A 22,686-nucleotide genomic window follows, 5' to 3' on the forward strand; every position below is an offset into this window, starting at 1 on the left:
TGGAATAGTCTATCAGCATAGTATTGCTCGAGTAGCTAAATAGAAGGTACTGATCCTGAAGGCTACATTTAGTAAGCAAACATCACAGATATGCTTTGGCAGCAAATGAAATGAAAACTTAATAACTCACTTTAAAAACTTTGGCTAAGATTGTACCACAACCAAATTGAAAGGCAAGCAGTGGGTTCAGCAAGACTTTGTGTTGATGGTATTTACTCCACCGTCTCTGGGATGGTAGAGAACATAAATTTGGTTATATTGACCTGATGTCTTTGAGCCTTGAACAAAGCAGAGAGATTCAAAGAATTCCACAAGCACCATTTTTTTAAGGAAATAGTTATTATTATCTTTCAACAATCTCTTGGTTTTTATCTTACTGTAGATTTCTGTGAAGGTGTGCTTTTCCAAATACTTTCATTTTTTTGTGGTAATATTTGCACGCAGTACCTTCTGCTTTCATTCTGGCTCATTTTCCTATTCCTTCCTTCCCAAACTAAAATCAAATATGTATTCCATCATCCCACAGAAGAATGCTTATTTTTCGTACTGGTAGTAAAAATACTTCCCTTGACTGAAAGTGAAGTTTGCATCATGGAGATTGTCAGAATGTACCCAAATAGTCTATGAAAGCTTCTGGGCATGTATAAATTTTTAGCACCAAGGCTGTCACTCATAAATAGCTGAACACAATGTATTTCCATGTCAGAATTCTCCTCCTTCCATCTCCCTGTCTTGGACATTGTTTTGGTGAGTCATGTCATACTGTTATGCAAGGCGTAAGTTTTAAGGGCAATTTGTCTTTATTAGGGTCTAAGTTGGCTATAAGTATTTTCAGAATAGCATACTCATATAAATGTAGAATGTTGGTAATTGATTCAAGATCTTCTCTGTGTCCAAGACCCTCTCTTTGGCTTCTTTTCTTTTTCATCCTGTACTAACAGGTAAAATAATGTTTTAACTCCCCAAGGGCAGCTTAGGTTTCCCTTGGCATTTTGCAAGGCGTGCTGATAGCCACGGGCCAGAATTCTATGAAGTATGATGTCTACCCTGAGGTGGGTGAAAAGTCAGTCTTCTCCAGGACCTGGCAAATGTGCTTTACTGCTTTGTGTCTGTTCTCTGTGCCCTGCAACATGTTAAACACTTGCAGCAGAGAGAAAAAATGTTCTTTACTTGACCCTCTATATAGTCAGGACCCAAAAAACTAGTTACTCCTCTTGTCCTTGTTTCTACAGTGATGCTTTTTAAGTAGAGGGTATGCTTTTGGTAGCCAAAAGTTTCTTGTGCATAGTTTTGTCAGGAATTTTAGAAGCCTAAGGCAACTAACGTGTTCCATAGTGACCAAAACCTATTCTCATAAATCTGGCCAGCAAAGTAAAATTGGTGCTACCAGAGACATCAGGGCAAAGTGAATTGTCCTTCCCCCATGTAATTTCCAGGAACAGAAGAGCCTGTAAATGAGTACAGTGCAGCTTGCAATAGAGAAAGCCACTGAGTCGGACACATTTTCCTGCCCTCAGTCACACAGACACACACCTTAAACTCTGTTTTCTGTGCATTGCTTTAAGTTTTCTAAGAGCAAAATTTTTTCTCATACTGAACACAACTTTCTGACAGAAGCATTGTTTGTAAAATTAAGTTTACTTGACAGTACAAAACAAGCAATGCTATTTCGTCCTGCTGGAGGAGAGGGTAGCAGACAGAAGCAGCATTCTGCTCCTGGAACACAGGTGTCCCTTTCTTTATGAATTAATGTTTTGGAATAGATATCATTTTAATGCATTACAAGTTTAAATTACCTTAAGGAACTCTAGGCTCTCTTAGGTGCATACTGTGATGTTTTCCATCATATAGGTCTTGATATTATACAAAGAGAACTCGGGAGCACATTTACTGATAAGTAGGGATTTGAGAGTTAGATAATACAGTTTAGTCTTCAAATCAAAGTTGCTGATGACTTTGCATAATCCATTCATGAGCTTAACATTCAGTAGGATACATCTTTGGTATCTGCATTATGTTAGAAATTACAAAATGCAATGCAGCCGTATCCAGGTGATATCCCAGTGTGGCACTGCTATTAAGCCTAACAAGCTTGACAGTTTCTTTTAAAATGTATGAGTGGAATTCCCACTTTTGATTTTTTTTTCTATTAGAACCTACTTGTTTCCATTTCTTCTATAGTAGAAGTCATGAATTATTTATATTTGAAGGTGATGGAAAAGCTTGAGAATGTCTCACTAAGAAAAATTATATTTATTGTAACGTGTTTCAAAATGCATTTTATTTCTACGTCATTTTGCTTAGGGAGAAAAGTAGAAAATATATCTTAAGCCTCAATTTACCTTGACCTTAAAAATGCCCAGTGAAAAGTTGATTTCTGAGCCTCTGCTTGCTTCTCCTTTTCATCTCTACTGGCATTTACAATTTGAAACAATGCTCATGGTTGCATAGTAAGTTCAGATGGTAGAGAAAGTGGCAAATACAGGATTTCTAAAATCTACTAGTCATGTAAGCTTGCTGTGTAAAATATTTATGTACAGGCAAGTTCAAAATAATGGAAAGTGTCATCCACATGTAATACTGTCAATAGTGAAACTGGCCAAGTTTGTGCATGAAACTCCCCTATAGCCTTTTTCCCACTGTTTCACCACTGTTGTGAGCCCTTCTGGTGCGAATTTCAGTTGAAATGAAGAAAAATTGTTTTGTGAATAATAGTTATTTAACCTAAAGGGCAAAAGGTCGTGCTTTTATTTTAGCAGAAATGTATAAATTTCATAGTGTCTGCTATTGATCAAACTGTATGGATTTTGAAAGGTGTTTTATTCCAAATTTTACCAAAGTGTAACCTTTTAAACCACAATGTTCTGATACCTAAACTATTTTCTTCACATGGAAGATTTTTCCGTACAACGCTATCAGCATTCTCTTGTGCTGAGTCTTCCTACCATCTCCTTCTCCTGAAAATAGTTTAGGTACTGTGTGGTTTTTCTTGTCCAGGCTGTGATATCACTCATTGGGTGCCCCTTTGAAAAAACAAAAGGTAACGAGGTTCTCATGCAAATGAAACTTAACTGGCTCAAGACTGTAAAATCACACAGAACTGTAGGTGCTACGATAGGAAACCATTCAGTGGCTTAGATGAGAGTTATCCTAGCAGATCTGTGTGGGGTTGCTAATCCTAACCACTTTCACAGTCACTGGAAGTGTAGTAGTATGGAAAAGATGGGAGAGAAAGAATGAGATCTCACTGTTCTTCTGTTTGCTACGAGCCTTTTTTCGATGAAACTAAAAGACTGTGGGCTTCAGTGCAGTGTAGACAATTGGGATTCTATGTAATTACAGTGGATGGTCATTTTTTTTTTCATTTAATTATAATTTATTAAACTAAAATCTCTGATCTTTTTTTGTACAGAAAAAGACATTACTTGCAGGCTGTATTTTAGTCAGTATTTTTCATCTGTTTTCTGATAATAGTCAGATTCTAACATTAACATGTCTAAATATGTTCATGACTGTATAGATTAATGGAACTCATGTCAGCATGTTTAAAATGAGTTTTAATGTATAAGTAAAATGAAAATACTTTAAAACAAATTATTTGGCTCAAAGCTCCATTTATATGGTGTATGTTTCAAGCTAATAATCAGGGCTTACTGTGGGTCAGCATGTCATATCCCAGTGGTGTCTAGTGAGATGGAGGGTTATCTTCTATGTCAGCTAGATAACCCTGTGAACAATTTTGAGCAGTGGAGATAATGGGACTGAATTCTGAAATGAGGTAGAACTCTGAAATGGGGCAGAATTCAGAACGAGAGCTGGAAATACCACAGAGTACAGTGTTGTACGGGAGCACTGTACAGCCGCTCATGGAGGCAATCGACTTTTGGCATCAGTAGTCACTTATGTTTGACAATAATCCTTCTTGATAAGGTGCAATTAAAATGTGAGAGAATGGCAAATCGGGTACATATTCCTAGAAAAGAAAATTGAAGTAAAAAAATCACTTCCTTGCTACTGGCCCTATTGTTTTTAATCTATTTTTTTTTTTATTTTAATACAGACATTGCACAATAATAAGTATTTTTTTCATGTTTTGGACAGCTTTTCTCCATACTGTCCTGTCTACAATTATTGTGGGGTTTTTTTTAATATTTATTGTTTATTCTCCTTTTTTTCTTAATAAAATGTTATTTTTATGTACTTGGAGGAAATTGTAGATCATTTTTGTGGCAATAGATGCACTTTCATATTTCAGGTTTTTTCACTGTTTTTTTATTGCTCTGTATTTTACATATTTTAATTTTGTAAATAAGGAAAAGGCCAAATTTGTTGCACATCTATGAAAAGAATAGTTATATAGTCTCTGGTTTCATACCTTCTCAGATGATGTAACAAGCTTCCTAATTGTGCATCTACATCAAACTATTGATAGCACAATTGAAGTAATTCACTCTTCATACAAAATACATAACTTATATAAACAAATTATGCACTACTTGAATTTCAGTTTTGTTTTCACCTTCAGAGCTAGCACAGTATATCCTGCTGAATTCTATTGTCATTTTGGAAAATGGACTTATGCATGTATACTTTGACAATATGTATTTGGCCAAGTCTAAAAGCACTGGTATTAAAGGTATTTTTACTGCTATCTGTTGTATCACTCATCTAGTGTTTGCCTTTTATTTTTAGCCATAGCACAAGTGAATTATTCAGCACTGGCTAGCATATTCTTTCTGTTTCATTTCTTCCCACACTTAATAACCTCGGTTGTAACTCATAGCAAAAGCTTAGTGACTCCTGTAGCCTTTGGTCAGCCAGTAGAGGCCACTCACAGCTTGCGACTGAAGCTGGGCAGCGATTTGGAACTGGGGGTTTTGTTGTGTGCTTGGGTTTTCAATCCACTCCGAGCTGCGCTGCCGTGGGCTGTCACTGTGCAACTCGTACCTGCAAAGAGTTCTGAGTAATTCTGCTTCTGTATGTAAATGCATTTAATATTGCATTGTGTTTTTCTGTTTCCTGTGATAAGTCCCCTGGCAGCAGGAATAAAAATCACCTTCAGTACTTCAAGCAGAGTTTAAGCAAATGCTTGGATGACATCCTTTGTTACTGGTACACTGCTTGCTGTCACTGTATTACATTACTTTAACAAACTCAAGAAATACTATTACAGATTGCTTTGAGGGAAAGGAGGGTCCTGTTTATATTTTTTCCCCAAATGGAACTGAGCTGCAGAAAACAACTTACCAGAGGTCAAAACAGCAAGCCTGCGACAGAGCAAGGAATTGAACCTGCATCTCCCAGGTCAAGGCTAGTAGCCTAATCACTGCTCTGCTCCTTCCTTCTGCCTGTATTAGTGTGTGGGTTACTTTACTTATTAATGATAGTTTTACAAGTTAAAACATTATTTCAGAATTTTAGATTATTCTTAACTAATAAGGGTACAGTCCCAGCACTAGTGAAATCAAAATCCAGGATTTAGTGAAGATTTCACCCTAGGATAAGTTTTATATCTAAACAGACAGCTAAAATATGCTAATAAAGATTTTATTTATACATGCAGCGTATTATTGCAGCATTTATTTGGTAGCTCTATTTCCCAAATGAAGGAAATTTGATTTTATATAAATAAAATTTGTTAAATAATATTTATATTATTTAGAGAATATTTATAATATTTAGAGAATAATGATGTAGCAAACTTTTGGCCATTGTTCTGTTGCCATATCTAATATATTTCAGACAGCTGCCCTGAAGATTTCCCCTTTCCTAGTATAAAAAATTGAAATAGTAGTGCTGTCTGGTGTGTTTTTGCAGTGCAGAAAATCTTATGTTTGCCTTTTAAAAATGAGTGAGTTTAATTTAAAATAAAAAGTAAAAGTTTCTGGTTTATATTTTCTTCTTAAGACTTACAAATCAGTACATTTTTTTGCAGTGCTGTGAGTTGCTGTTGGAGCAATAGTTGTCACACAGTACTATCTCATATTAAATGTTAGGAATCTCAGAAGAGTCCCTGACTTCCTTCCAGATGGGACACTTACAATTTTTAGTTTACATAATGCTTTCTCCATAGGCCAATTATTTTTTTATTGCATCATACACTAGTACTTATTTTCTCTAACAGCTCCTCCAGTGTTATTGTATTACATAGCTAAAGGCAGCAGAAATGCACTAATATATATCATTACAATGCATCATAGATTTACTGTCCCTGTTCTATAATCTGCAAAAACTTGTCCCCTTGACAGAAACTTAGGACAAAACATGGTGTGTGATATTTTCTATTAATGTTACCATTTAAAACAAATGAACAAAAAACGCTTACACCCAAGCCAGTTTCTTTTCAAAAAGTCCTTTTTAGTTTTAAACTTGTATTTATTTAATTTCAAATTCAGGTTTTATCTTAAAAGTAGCAGAGAAAAACTGTGAAATGGCAAAAGTTTACTAAGAAATTCCTTGCTTTGCTTTTATACGTGGGATTTAAATTTTCCGTCTTTCCCTGAAGTAGCTATGCTCAGTAGTGAACTTTTCTTCTTTTAGTCTCTGATATCTTGATTTTCTTTTTCATCTGTTAATCATTCAATTGAAAACTGTATATAAAGAGATAGAGGTAGTTTGATCAGTTGTGTGAAAAGAAACGTAGAGAAAACTCTTAACAGTGTTTGAGATCACTAGAGAGATTGGGGAGCTAAGATGTATTCTTTCATGCCAAGAAACTTACTGATTCTTATTTTCTCTCTTTTGTTTTTTACTATATTAAGAAAAAACAATAAAACATATACAGGGAGATGTGTATTTGCTTTGGGATTAAAGTTCATGTCTTTTGACCTATTTTTCTCAGTTTTTCTCTTTCCATATCATTTACATATACTTTGCAAGCAGAATGGCAATGATCATTGATTTTTTGCAACGCTGTGTTAGTAAGAGGTTAATTTTAAAGAAATGTAACTAGAGTAGCAAGAAACTGCCACAGAACTATCCTGCCAGTGAACCATGTCTTCATGAAGACCTTGTAGAGTTTGGCTGAGCATCACTTAAAGGTAATCTGTACATTAAAGAGATGCTTCTCTGGAACGGTCAGTTTGGGCCCTTCAGCAAGAGTGTGCTTTCAGAGGGAATAAAAGTGTAATGGTAATGTCAAGCTAGGGTTATGGCAATGTTTCAGTAATGTATACTGTGAAAGCTATTTTTGTTTTCATAGTTTTCTGTATTGCTCCAAGTCAAATGTGTATCTATATTTTTTTAAAGATGTATTTTAAATCCAGAACTTTGCTTAGTGTATGTGCTTTCCAGTGCTTCTAGTGGAGGAGAAGGGTTATAAAATGTGTTATAATAAATTGATGCTGAAAATAATAAGAAATTGCTCTTAATCAGTGCAATAAAATATAGAGAATAGATTTTTTTTCTATTTCTTCCCTTGTCATAGTTTGATTTAATTTCCTATAAATTGACAATTACAGATCTGTAAATTATGGAAGTGACAATGTCATGCTGTAATTTCCAGTGCAAAATCCTTTCTCCAGGATTTGATTTTACTTGCATTTCATTTTGGAAAATGACTTCTTTTGTAGTAAATCCTGCCTGAGAAAACGGAATTCACTACAGAACTATTCAAATTTTGTGAATAGAGTGTTTTTAGGGAAAGATAATATAAATATGTGAACGCAGATACAAGTGACTTTTCTTCTTCTGGAATTTAAAAGATTTGGTTAATCTACTTGGTTTTTAGATATGTTAATCTGCAGTTGATTATAGCAGTTAATTTATAGAGTGGCAAAAGGAACATGTTCTTTCATTTAGGAAAGCAGTTAGGTTATTTCTGTACCTTTACTTTGTGTCCAGCAAAATTTTTTTGGGCTTTCATACAGTGGATGTGACACACTGTGATGGCTAAGCTAAGCTTAGCCCTAAACTTTATTCATATTAAATAGTTATATTAACTGTAAGTAGCTCTTGTGAAATGTGTTCCTGGAGAGACTTTGCCTAGGAGGAAGATGATGAGCAAGGAGGCTCAAAGATTTCCCTAGTTTCCATTTATAGTCCTACTTACTTTACTGCTTTATGCAGCTAGGCTACAGTAGAGATACAATACAATTGGTCTGTGTGAAGACCTACAGTACTACTTTTGTACTTTTTGGAGGTCAGTATTGTTCCTCATCTCCTAGGACATCATTCCTAGTGGTCTGCTACATTTAGTAAGTTTTTTAAAAGCTGCTAATCTTAATAAGAAAAAATAGTTAGAAATACTTTCAGTTTTTATATTAGTTATGGTTATCTGAGTTCCAGTATGGGTGTGATTATGTTTGGTTGTGGGGTACTGCAACTTCTAGAAACAGTGTTAAATCTACTAAAAAGCTTGAAAGCTATTATTGGGCATTTTGTAGGGATTTTAATGTCGTATAGGAAGGAACTTCTGAGGTCAGAATTCTGTTCCTGTTGTGTGTGCACACTTTTAAGTGTGCAATGGCTTTTTTCCGAAAAGTTGATCCATCAAAAGATTTTTTAAAAAATTTACTGTACTTATATTATTAGAAAAACAAAAATCTGCTGCATTTTTTTTTATGAAATATGTGGCAAAAGGAGCCTGTAGCATTCGTTGGAAATTATCAAACCGTGCTTTTTCAGTTTGCCCTTAACTTGCTCCTTCTCAAAAAAATGAGAAGGTATCCACTCCCTCAGAACATAAAGACATCAGACACAGGCTAGGAGAATACGATGAGAAGGAAAAACCCACTTCAATTCCAATGTCTTTTCTCAGATGGCTCAGTCCTGGTCACCTTGACCCCCGTGGCAAAACCATCAGGGACCATCCCTGCCAGTGCTGACTCTGCAGTATCAGTTCTAGGATATTGTGTACTCATGGCTAATTTAGCATGCAAGTGTTAAAAACTAATACGCTTGTGTATCAAAGGAGGATGTTTACTACTGTGCAAGAAGTGACCATTGCCAAGAAGTAATGTTAATTAATGAACTGAGTTTAAAATTTAAAGCAGGCCCGGTCTGTCAGTCTTCTTAACACTCCCACCACAGCAACTCTGGTTCCCTCATACACATATGTGCACACTAGCATACATTCAATTGAAAAAAAAAAAAAAATCTTAGTTTTGCAAACTTTCAGTGCTGTTTGTAAGTACCCAAGGGAAAGACAGTACCTGCTTTACCCCCGATTTCTTCTTGTGCGCTGGGATTTTGTTGCTTAACAAAGGAACAGATAGATAACAACTGGGGGTTTGCATAGATAAAGAATCTGAACAGTTGAGAGGGTATTGGTTTTGATTTTGTGTCCTGCAACTTGCTGTCGTTTTCTGGAGCAATTGGCCCTTACTTCTGTGGAGATTCAGCAGATCTTCGGAGATTTTTGTAAGAGTGAGTTAGCGGATGAAGGTGGGCTCAATGGGCTTTGGTTTAGCTTTTTACACCCTAGGTAAGTTTTGCAAATAGGAATTTTGCACTAACACATTGTGAATCTTACAATAATCAGCAGTCAGTTTTATGCAAAGGCCTGTATATATATGCATTATGAGTTTAGTTTTATAAATATTCTGTGTCTGCTTGGTAACTGAAGCTATCTGGGGTGTGCAGGAGAAACCTGAGCAGTGCACTTTGTGATCAGTTGTAACTGTATTCCAAGCAAGTTCATATTCTCATATAAATTAGTGGAAAAACATGCTTCTGTGGTTTCTGTATTATTTTAAAACTGGCAATTTATCAGGTGAATTTTCTTGAAATTTCCATGCTTATTAAATTTCAGATTATGTATTTTGAGTAAGCTGAAAACTTAAACTTGTTTCCATAAGTATGGCTGTAGGTAAACAACCAATTTTAGTCCAGAAAATAGCTTTTGCTTCTGTCAACATGTTGTTTATTTTCTCCCTGAGATAAAAAGTTCGGTTTTCTGATATTTGTACCAAGATAAAGTCTGTAAACAAGATTAATATAGTGTGGAAAAGGTTGTCAGCAGCCCTGGCAAAGGAAATAAGTTGCCTGTACACAGAACATACTGTAAACTGAATAAAAGTGTCAGGTCCACCATGAGATAATGTGATCATGAACCTCTAACAAAGCATGACATAGGCACAGTCGGCTTTTCTTATAGCCACAGTGTAGAAAATGGATTACTGTATTCCAGGGATACCCACTGGAATAGCATGAAAACCTCATTTTGAGATTAATGCAGGATATAACTCTCAAGAGCTGAGCTGCATGTTTACCTATAGTGTTAAGGTAACAGTTTAGTTATTAATCTTAAAATTTAGAAATTTCATATTAAAATCCTTGCTCATATTTACAGGCCTGTCTTTGCGAGTGGCCGTATCTCACTTCTATTATTAGATGAACTATGACATTTAAAAAGTAACGTTTGGTCGGTGTTTTATTATTATCACATGGCTGTGAAAGGCCTCAATCAATCTAGTAAAACAACAAAATGAGGGTAAATCAGTAGGTGCTGTTCTCCCATGTAGCTGCCATGATTTCCTCTACTAGAGATTTGTATGTTTGCATAGATGTTTCAGATTTAAGATATTACCAATTCTTTTTAATCCCCATCAGCTATAAAAGTGACAGCACTTCATTTTTTTCTCAGTTCAGCCCCAAGTGACATCATTCTTCAGGTCAAAAAAGTAGATTTTGCTCAAATACTTTAATCGCGTGGAGCTTTCAAATTATCCAGTGAGCATTCTTCGAAAGTTTTCCAGACTTGGAGCTTCAACTGTCCTGAGTTTTCTCCATTACAAGACCAGATTAATAGGGATATTTTTCTTTAAAAGTTGAACTCATTGTTCTTGTAGCAACAAGTAGACTGCTTTTATCTGTGAATCTCCTCCTTATGTACTACTGGCAAACCTGAGCCATATAAATGTATTACCATTGAGTTTTTGTGGTCTCCTTTCGAGCCTGGCAGAACATCTGACTACAGTAAAGTGTGGTAAAAATTATTTCACCTTTGCTTTCTATCCCACATCAGCTTGAATTTCAAAAGGTTTGTGTTGGGATACAAAGGTTGGGAGGTGTTCTTTTTACTAAATTTATTTCTGTATTAGCCATAAATAAGGACAGTATATTCACTATGATTTTCAAAACATCTAACTTTCATTTTTAGGAGATAAAGCATTCATGAACTTTTAAAAAAAGTAACTTAGGGCCTTGACATCTCTAAATGTCTTTTATGCCTGACATCCAATCAGAATTGCACATAAAGGATTTTGCCAAATCTTATATAACACTTTCTGCACTCAGAATTTACTTAAAAATTGCAGATATTGCTAATTGCATTTACTGCATCTATATGCTGTCTCTATTTTGTATTTAACATTTGTGATATATTCCTAATAAACAATCATTTTGTATATATGGTGCCCCATTATTCAAACACTTCTTTTTCCCTATGTTTTTTCCATTAGATAACACCAGGACCAGGCGGTAGCAGGAAAACGGTTCACTTGGCCCAGGATTCTCTTCACCATGAGTGAGTATCAGTGATGGGAGTTACAATAATTTCCAAAAAAAGATACTGAATTAATTGTTTAAACATAAGTAAATAGGGAATGTAATTCAGTTTGTTTAGTTATTCTAGTATGTAATAAGTGTATGCTCTTCTCTTCAAGTGGCAACATTTGACAGCATTATTTATTTGTTATCTCTTTCAAATACTAGAATAAGAACATTAAATTTTCCTTTATTTTTCAAATCAGAAATTTAAAATACAGACATACATGATGAGGAAATAGTATATTTGGGGATGCATTTGTACGTTCTAACTGCTACTAGACCAAGCATCCACAGTTTAAAACAGAACTTGCCAAGGCAAGGATACTGCAAACATCAGATCCTTAGTACCAACTGTTTTATGATACTAATCCACTTCTGTTTCACCCCACAACTTGATAATGTGTGTGTGAATTCAAGATGTTATGATTTCATACGTTATTTCTACCCTTAAGTAATTCAACTGGTATTTTATGGGATTTACTTTTGTATTTACAAGCAAATAAATAATACTGTGATTAAGTGAATGGACAAAATTGTAAAAATCGGTGTGATGTGAATATTACTTTCCCATTACAAGAGGTCTTATTCTTTATGAAAGATTTTTAATATCTAAATATGAGATGCATTCAAATTACTTTGATGTACTTTTTCAATAGAGATGTTTTACTAATTATTTAGTCTGTAATCAACTGATTTGCCACAATCCACAAGAGTTTATGTGGACGAGTTTGCCGCTCCTCCTTGAGTGTTTGCTGTTGACACTGATCAGAGACAAGACACTCATCTATGTGGAATTTAGATCTAAGCCATTATATTTCTTATCTTCATCAGCTCCTGGATGTTTGTGACCTTGTGTGTTGAGTCATCTGCAAATGTGATGTTTTGTACTTTTCATTCCCCTGCCAACATCAAAGTTGTGTGTATATGAAATCTCCCTGTTTTCGCCAGATTTTGAACTGTTCAGTGCAGTTGATGAATGTTTCATGTCCAAAATATATAGATGTCTACCTTATCTCAGGTATACTTTTAACTTCATTGCTGCCAGGCCTTTTTCATTTCCAACTCCCTTTCCTTAATCACCTTAAAAGTAGAAAAAGGAGAAAACAGTATGAAGGTTTTGGTGACAGCTGGTCTTTTATACAAGAATGAGAAGGTTGACTGCTCATCAGCAAACTCACAAAAACTGAGTGATAAAAAGCCACAAGACTTTCAGATTTGTGACTTAAAAATAAAAGTGATTTAGACAGAACAGTTCCATGGAATCTGCATCTTCTCAGTATGCTAATTAAAGTTTAAACATCATTATGTGGCTGCTGGTGGGGGGGAATAGGATGAAACTGTATTGAATGTCACTACTTCAAAAAAAGCATGACTAAGTTAAGTTTATAATCTTTGGTTGTACTTACAGAGGAACTTACAAGTATAATAGCAGATGTTCTTTTTTGTGCAATATTGTAATGGATGAAATTATTTTATCCTTTAACCCAAACCTATTGCTTGCTTACATGGATAATATGTAGGTACTATATGTAACTTGAGATCCCCCTTGGGTTTTTTGCCTTCTCATTTTCATTTTCCAAGTGTGGAGGTTTGTATAATTCTTGCTACAGCTCCATTCAGATGGTTATTCGGTTCTGTGTGATCACAGTGTGTATGTGAACCAGTATTGTGCTTTTACTGCTGTTGAGGGAAGAGGCATGTTCTCGTCCCTGCGTGTCAGCATCTCAGTCCAAATTTTTATATCTCTGAAATAAGGCTGCTGATAGTCAAAATTCTGTAGTTGTATGGAGATATGAAGCCACTGAATTTACAAACTTGGAATTTCTCTTTAGATTCTAACTCAGACCTCAGTTTGTGAAATACTGTGTTAACAACTATCAGGTAGTCCAAAGTATGTTAAAGTCTTTTCAGCTATAATCATTAATAACTACCACTTCACTACTAAATAATAAGTTACTTTTATTTATAGCATGTGCATAGTAGTATTAAAATACCATCATTTATGTATTATTTTAGCTTGTTTGACAAAATATAATTACCTATAAAGCCAGTAGCTTCTCAGAAGTGAAATCTGTGATGCATTCTTTCAGAACTGTAACAGACTTAGAGAGTTCAATAAAAATATCCCATTAAAATAAAGCATAGCCAAAGGCTATATTTTCCTGGCAGGCAATAAAATACCCAAAAGCACGCACAGACTGGTCATATGACAGCATGTGCTTTGTTAGTTATATTGTTAAACTGTCTTTTCTTTTTCTCCCACAGTCACTGGTTTAGCCCTGGGGCTAGGAAGGAACATAGCCAGGTAAGAACTGCTTTGATCAAGAACAGTTTACTAGGGATGTATAAAGAACTTTAACTACCTCTACTCCAGAGGTAGTGGGCTAGTATTTTAAGAAATTATAAACAAAACAGGTATAATTTCATATTTTCTTGTAAGCAAACATAATAACAGCGGTGCGTTTCCAAAATTCTCTTAATTAAAAATCTTTAATTAGTCACTTAATTTCAGTGAAGTATCTTTGAGGTTTTAAAGTTTAAATGAAAATCCTGAATTTTCTTTAATTATTTTGTCTAATCGTAGTATCTCCAAATACTGCATTTCTCAAAATGCTGGAAAGCAAAACATTTCACTTCCAAAATCAAGAAATACTTTGACAAGAGTAGGCAGGCTTCTACAAGAAGATCTTCAGTTCCATTTTTCTGCATTTCATTGGTTGCAATGACCACAGCAGTAAAAAAGGAGCTGTTAAATCTCCATCATGGTGCAGAAGTTGGTGAAAATTACGTCATCTGCTGAGGCCCTAGAATGTAGGAATTAGGAGATCCAAGCCTAGAGATGTGGTTGAGGGAATGTGAAGATATGTTTAATATTTGATTAGCAACATGACACTTTAGCTTGTTTTCAGACATGGAGGAATACCTGTCTTTATGGATGGTAGTAAGATCTAAGCAGAACATACTGTCCAGGACTTTAAAATATGAAAATAAATCTGGTTTCATTTCATAAATGTGTAGTTAACTTCAACCATTCAGTAAAAGTAGTTGAATATGTCATTAATGCATTGAAATTTAAGACAAAAGTTCTATTTTTTTAACTTGGAAAAAATCGATGTCACGCAGTTGATTTCACAGAATCGACTAAGTTGGAAAAGATCTGTGCCAGTTTGCTAGTGTATTTACAAATGTGAATAGATTTGAAATTTTAAAAGGAAATAAAATCTAAACAGTCTTTGGAAGGTTCATCTTAGGATGATCCATCATGAACACTTGTAGTTCCGATAAGTCATAGTTTAAATCTTTCCTGTCCCCCCCTCTTTTTCTGAACTCCAGAGCAAGCCATATTACTTACCCAAAAGTGCCACAGTCAATAAAACATGTTAGTTTTAGCTGTAGGTTGTGAACTTCTAGCATGTTGCAATATGTCAGCTGACTGACAGGTTTACATAATTCACATTTAACTCTCATTATTTTGAAATACATTTCCTAGTGAAACAAGCGTATAAAAAAGAACTAGGTTACTGTGAGTTTGGGCAATTTTTTTTCAGTTTGGTTTCTAAAATATTGATTGTCTCAACAGATTAGTTAACTGAAGTTGTACTGTTTACTTCTTTAAAAGATTCTAAGCTGAAAAATATGGAAATTTCCATGATGAGAAATACATTAATGCACACCATACATACCGGCACTATCCAGTCAGCACAGAGGGTGAGAAATGACTGCTTAGCTGGTATATAATGACAAATTAATCCATTTTTCTCAGATAATAGTAGGTTTGAATTAATTTTATATTTTACGTGGTTTTTTCATCTTTCCTAAGAACTGTGTTTCCAGAGCTTGTCAACTGAATTTTTAATTTACAGATTACTAAGGAATTGTGAAGTAAAGCTAATGTAATCAATTATAGATGTATGATTGATACTTTTTTTTTTAAGACAGGAGAATAAAAGAAATGGGAATGACATTGCAATGTAATTATGACAGTTTTGACAACCACTAAAATTCTCACTAGATTCTGAAAATCCATAGTGTATAACTGTTCTTTGCATGTGTTTACTACTTTCTGTTTTAATTAATTTTTGGAGTTGAAATTATTATGTTAGAACATGAGTAATCAAGTAACCACATTTGAAGTTTGGCAGATGATCTTCATTTGTATATGCTATAACTACAATTTATTTATCAACCAGAGAATGTTGATAACAATAAAACTATTCTCCTTGTCTTGACCATGAAATAGATACACACTGTCTGACTGTTATACTCGTAAACATTGTGGCTACATTTGAATATGAATTGTAAGTGCTCTAATTCTTTGATTTTAAGAAAATAAAAAAATTAATTTGCAAAAATGTTTGAGAATATATACCTTATGTATCCTTTCAGATACCCCTGCCTTTTAAAAGCACACTGCATTTGAGAACTATATAGCTGAAATGAAGAACATTCGTTCCTTATACAAGAGGGAAGCGTTAGAGAGTTGGGGAAAAACTGATCAATCAATTTTATAGACTGGTGGCATTTCTCATGTACAATATTAAAGTGTGGTTGACCAAGTCATAAAATTGATCATTTCCTAATTTCCATAGGATTTTTAAGTGTCTTTGCTGTGAATATTAGGTCCATTTGCCCCGCTTTGTTTGTAAACAGTCTTTCATTCTATTCTTTCCTCAATATGTGATAAGTTTCAAGAAACATTTGTAGAGCTTTTATACTGTCCAGTTTTAATTTCTTTAGTGTAACGTTTTGACAGTTGTTTTTTACTGTTATTGCCACTTGACTCATCTGACAAACATAATGCTGGAAATAGACTCTTTGGGTGCTGGAGAGAGTCTGACTGAAAAGTCTTCCTTTATTTGTCTAAAAATAAATAAAGTAAATCACAGCTTGTTTCAGAAGCTGAGTCACCATTTCAGTTAAACAAATCCTTCATTATTCCTGCTTCCTCACTGTTACGGGAAGCTTTAATTCTGTCTTTTTGTTGATTGTGCAACTTTCAAATTACTACAGCTCCTGGGGCTTAGTAGAAGAGTTTATAACTGTTTCATAACTGCTTAGATGCAAGTGCCAACCTGAATAGTTTTTTGTAAATTAAATGTCCTCCAACACTTTTAGTTATACAGCTTTGAAAATTTAGATTGAAATTGTGACATTTTACAGATAAATTAATTGTGAAATTTTGAATTGCATGGCTTTCTAATATGCTTTGAAAATGCTTTAATTTTACTTTTTCAATTATTTAGGCATTTTAAATTGGTAGATATATATTTACATATTCGCTATCATTGTAAAATTCTATTAATTTCAAAGTCATGGGTGAAAGCTATTGAGAGATTACTCAAGAGAGGAAAGAGTTGCGTTGTCAGGATAACTATTCTAAAAAGCAAATAAAAGCATTGCTTGTGAGATTGTTCTGAACATGTTTGGGTTTTTTTTTGATAGCTTCAACTCTTGCGAGACAACCGATCGGAGAGAGGACACAAGAAGAACAGCTCTGTAAAAACAGCTAGCAGGTGAGTTAGTGTGGCAGCTGTCATTAATACAGTTCAGGAACTTGATTTCTCAACTCTCAAATTTTTATATAAGAAGTGGCACCAATCCATTGGTGTATTGTACTAGGTCTTCTGGGGTTTTTTTGTGCTTTATTTTCAAGAATTTCTTTTGTTTGGCATAATCTTTGCCTTAACTATGAGTATTAGAGTTTTGTGGTGACTATATCCAACTACACTTACTAAACTTAATCTCTTTAGAACATCAGAATTAAATGGGTGCCAAAGTATGGTTTTTGCTTCTGGCATGTAAGTTAAATGCTGGAAATGTATAAAATTACTATTATGCATATGTGAAATCAAGAAAATAAATACTGTAACACTTAAATTCTTCCTATATTTTGACTATAAAAATTTCATTGTGAAGACTTAATAAAAGCAAATCTAATTCTATCCTCCAGCTTCTTTCCTCTCTCTCAAAAGACAAAGCGTCAACGCTGAACTTACAGACACTGATCTAGGAGCCTGTTCCTAGAGGGATTTTTTTTTGTGTACAGGCTACCTGCTAAATCTATTCTAGCAAATAATTATTTTAATTCTATCATTTTTTCAAATGAGAAACTACAGCAATACTTCCCTTGCTGTGCACAACACCTTACACTATTTTTATGTTGTTCTGTAAAGATGACAATGTGCTATCAAGTTACTTTTTTGAAAAAGTTGTAATGAATTTATATCATCATGTAATTCTGTGGTACATGAAAGAGAGTTTTCTTTCAGGCAGTTGACTTTTAGTATATATGTGGTCACCCTAAGTTTTTAATATTGCTAAATACTTCCCTTGCTAAATACCTGGAAAGGGAGACCAATACTTCTTTCAAAAATATGCACATTAAATATGAATCTGTTTCATCATATGCAAGTTCTGGTCACATACTCTAAGACACTGGTTATGGTGTGTCGGTAATTCATCTTTAGAAATTGTGGTTATCTTTGTCTATTAAACCTTTTGTATTAAACAAAATTTTTAAAACTTCTGCATAACTTTTCTGGCAAGTGCACTTGTTAAATGATATTTTGGCTCATAATTTTAGAATTAGTTGAAGTTAGATATGAATTTTCACCATAAATGGGCTATCAGACTATCAGACTACTTACACGAGAGTATAAAGTGGGTATAAAGTGAGAACTAAGAAACAGATAATATTCAAAGTCATTTTAGGATCTTTTTTTATGTTGTAGCAATATAAAACAGTTTGAGAAATTCAGAATCATAACTCAGGTGTTTGTTGTCCTGACAAGTGAAGCTCTTGGGAGGTGATTGCTACCTGCACAAGCAGTTAGAACAGAGATTTTTAAAATGGCCTTAAGTACCTGAAGTGATCTTCAACCTCTCTTCATGTCCAGTCAACAGTACCTTAATAGACTGTTATCCCAATAAATATCTGACAGGGTTGTGTAGAAATAATAGGTGGCAAACTCAAGACTGAAGATTTGCAATTTCTGAAAAATATCTGTAATATTAAAGTAAGGCTTCCATAAACTATTATTACAACATAGGTAAAGCCACAGTTCAGATGCATATTTTACTACCCTTAAAACCAGCAGGGTCTCCTGCTCACATCTCTTGGTACCATCATCTCTATTTTCAAAGGCGTTTTTGCTCCAGGTAAATCAGTTTTTTTCAAAATAATTGTTTTTGCTTTTTCAGAAAATCCTACCATAGAAACTTGAAGTGACTTGAAGAAAAATTCAAACTACTATGAAAATCATGTTTTTAGTAGGCCATCTCCTGTCTTAGAATATCAAAGCATAAGTGTTATTTACAAGATGTATATTAAACAAATTTTAACATTCTTTCTATGGTTTAGCTGCTGAAAATAATAATTTAATTTGCACAATGTGCAAACATCTTTTATCTCAGGCCAATAGCATACTTTGTTGACTACTTCATTTCTGTAGTTCAAATGTTTTGTATCCTAATATTTTGCTTTTTACCAGAAGTTATTCCAACCAAAATAGAGATTGAATTTCAGTTATATAGAAAAAACACAACATACATACATCTCCTCACATGTTAAGTGCTGATCCTCATTTGATTTGAGACAATTCCTCTGGTATTCTGTTCCTTACTAATGAAATTACTGTTACCTGGTGACATATGTCAGATTTACCAGTCATTAATATTGAAGACTGATTTTGTTATGACCTAGTTTTAAATTGTTAGTTCTATCAAAAGGGTTAATCTTAGTTTCACCAGCCAATGTAGAGAAGGAAAATGTTTCTACTTAACAAGGTACCTGTAGAAATTACTGATTTAGTAACAAATAATGTTCACAGAGTTAATAAAATGGTGAACATCACCTCAGCTGGAAATGTGCATCTTCAATACTGCATGTAAAAGCTTTAAGTGGAAATCTGTCATTTAGTTTTTTTACATGTGTCCAAGTACTTTGAAAAACCACTGAAGTACAATGATACCAATCAAATATCACAAGGTTGAGTTAAGAATTAAGTAAAATTGTAGTAAATCTTTGATTATTTCAGTGTACTACATGCATATGCAGTTAAATCTTCTATTGAATAGAGGTGTTTACTCACAAACCAAAATCTGAAGTTTTCCTAAATGGACACTAAAGTAGTTCTTGCATGTGTTAAACTATTACAGAGGATACTTCAAGGTAATTCAGATGAGTAACCCACTTAGGAAGTAGTGGCTGTGACCTTATATTGTCTTACTCTTTGTTACTAAATGTGATGAGAGAACAGCAGCAGTGGATGAGTCTTGGACATTCGATAAAATTATTGTACTTGTCTAGCATACAGTCTAAATTGCTTCTATTGCAAGACTGAATTTCTGTGGGTATAGTGTGTAGTTTTCACGTAACTGTATTTCTTGTTTGTTTGCTGTTCTGGAAGACATTTTTTCTGTTTTTCATATGTGTATGAGATGCGTACACACACACATTTTTCTGTGCTTGCCTTGACTTTTCTTACCCCTTTTGGATGACTGAACACAGTTCTTGTGTCAGCGTGTAGACAATATGTAAATACCCATGTTACATTAGATCAGTGACTTGTGGAATAATTTACTCTAAAAAAACATCAGAAAGGTGTGGAGCTCTAAGCATGGCAGTGGTCTGCAGCTGTCTCTTTGTGGTGGAATAATACTGTCTGGGATGAACTATGTAGTGGGTGGCTTGTATTAGGTTTCTTCTGTCAAAATTAATAATAATGATCTAATCCCATATAACTAACATGAACTTTTTCTAGTGGCAAGTTAATCAGATTGTAGGGAACCGTTGATATGGCTACTGATGGACAAGATGTTAAGGAAGGGGACAGTCCTGAGCCACAACATTTAGAACCTGAATAGATTATATTAACAGTGATACAGTTCAGCATGTGATCTTCTGCATTCAAGACATTTAAATATACCTATCTATTTATGCTACCTTCACAGATAAGATTTAATCTACAAATATATAGTTTTCCCATTCATTATTTAAATTGCTAACAGTACTAAAAAATACTCTTTTAGAAGCTGCATTTATTCCTCCTCTAGAGCCTTGAAAAAAAATCTCTGTTTACATTATCTCTCTGCATTAGGATGAGAACAGTCTCCTCCCCAATCTGCTTAAAGGTGATAGATAATTCTTCCAGCAGCTTGTTTTCATCCTCTATTCTTTTGCCAGTAAAGAAGGGGTTTTGTCTGAATTTTTAGTGTGCTTCAGGCAAAGTCAGCCTGGTTAGCTCAACTCACCTATTTAAATTAAATTGGCTGGTTTTGTACAAACCATATTAGGGTGTGCTCACATGATTTCTTCCTCCAGCAGAGCTGTGGAGATGATAATCTCCAGCAGATGTGTGATAACAAATAGCTTGGGATAGTAATGTCTTCATCTGGCGCAGTTGTTAGCAGACCAAATGTCTGTCTGTAGCCCGAGGCAGTGGGCAAACAATTGAACATGATTGAGTTACGGCAAGTTAACAAGTTGCTGCTTGGCAGCCGAACTGCCTCGGCTGATCATGTGCCCATTTTCTGGCTCCCATCATGAGGTAAAATACATTTTCTTTCGTAAAATTTTACAAAGGAGTTGTACCTAAAGGAGATTTCCTATGGCTAAGACATTCCTTTGATGAGCAGTGGGGACAGCATTGAAGAGTGTTTTGCTGACCTGCTATAACATGATTTTGAACATGTAATTGCATTGTTAAATATATGGGGGACCTCCATCACACAACTGTCTTTCTGCCTCTTAATACATAATGAACTTATCCTCACAATACCCTTATGAAGGCAGTACTTTTATCCTCATTTGACAGAATAACCAGAATACTTAAACAACTTAATATTTTGCCTTCGGTGATAACAGTTGATGCCATAACTAGGTAATTTATGCTGTAATCTGGAAGCAACAGAATTGCAGGTTGGAAAACAGTAGACTCTGAATAAGTCGAACTTGTATAATTATTTTCTTTACATAGTGGTCTCGTGTCATATTTATTTCTTCGTGTGTTCCTGTTAAGTATCATGAGTTATTTCATCTACATATTTATTTTTCCTTACTGTATGGTAAGTATAATTTGACACATGCATGAATTAAGAAACTGAAAAGAAAATAGTGCCCAAATTTTTACCGCTTACCGACTTTTTTTTTTGTCGAATCTTGCTAATTCTGCGTTGACTTTCCACTTGCAAATGTTCCCTGAGAGACCTCTAAAAGAAGAAAAAAAATAAAGCTATTATTCCTATTCAGTTCATTCCTGGCTTGAAAGAAGGCTAGGTCATACTCACGGAAGTGATTTCAAGGTGGAGTAGAATTATACAAGTCAGGTTTCAAACAGGTAACTGATGTTGTGTTAACACTTTAATCAATGTACCAGCAGGTTAGCATGAACTAGTTAGCCAGTTCTTGTGGCTGCAAAGTAGACCGTAGCTTGATATTTCTTTAAAAATCAGGAGGAGCTACCTACTTTGCCGTTACTGCAATGTGACAGGACTGTGTGCCTGTCGTGCAATGATCACCTGTTGCTGCTCTATTCTGAGCTGGCAAGAAGCCTTTGAAGTCTCTTCCTGCTGTGGTGAACAGCACAGACTGAAATACAGGTCTTTGCATGTGTGGAGGAGGCATTGAGGAAAGCAGACTCTGGAAGTAGTACAAGAAGGATTATATAAAGGAAATACGTAAATGCTACCAAATGATGATGTGTCAGTAAAACTCTAGAATACTAGTTATAACTTCCCCATGTTTTCTTCAACTATCTCTTTCCCTCCTTTCCCTAGTTGTTCTCAATCCAGTTTAAATAGATGCTTTGTGCTGATACAAGAGGATGACTCTCAAATATTTTCGCTTCTTATAACTAAGTGTTCTATGTGAATTAGTATTTAAAGAAAGCTTGTAAGAGAAAAATGATGCCCAACCTGATGTAAGCTTTTCAGAAGTGTAGTATTACTTTGGTTAAAATTAAAATTTTCTGTCTTTCCCAGTTTCAAAGGAAAATCCCTATTTGTACATTTGTGCTGCGCTTGTTCATTTTCATCTGATGATACGGAACATGGTACTTTTTTACACAGATGTAACAAATAACATTACAGCTGCTCTTTATTTGATCTTCTAAACAGACAAAGATGTGCAAGGATTCTGCCTGCTCCCTCTTTCCCACCGTGTCATCTGTTGTTTGGGAAAGAGTCCTAATTTGCAGC

The 22,686-nt window shown here is 34.6% G+C and overlaps 1 protein-coding gene across 1 annotated transcript in view; it reads left to right on the forward strand.

The window, feature by feature from the left end:
• Positions 1-22,686, forward strand: part of GPATCH2 (G-patch domain containing 2) — a 120,808-nt gene that overhangs the window by 74,968 nt on the left and 23,154 nt on the right. Inside the window, exons 6-8 of the mRNA XM_017812950.1 lie at positions 11,403-11,467; positions 13,756-13,795; positions 16,933-17,003. Coding sequence (XP_017668439.1) covers positions 11,403-11,467; positions 13,756-13,795; positions 16,933-17,003 — 176 coding nt within the window. The remainder of the gene's footprint in view (positions 1-11,402; positions 11,468-13,755; positions 13,796-16,932; positions 17,004-22,686) is intronic.

The sequence above is a fragment of the Lepidothrix coronata genome, unplaced genomic scaffold, assembly GCF_001604755.1.
Source record: "Lepidothrix coronata isolate B3197 unplaced genomic scaffold, Lepidothrix_coronata-1.0 Scaffold38, whole genome shotgun sequence".
NCBI lineage: Eukaryota > Metazoa > Chordata > Aves > Passeriformes > Pipridae > Lepidothrix > Lepidothrix coronata.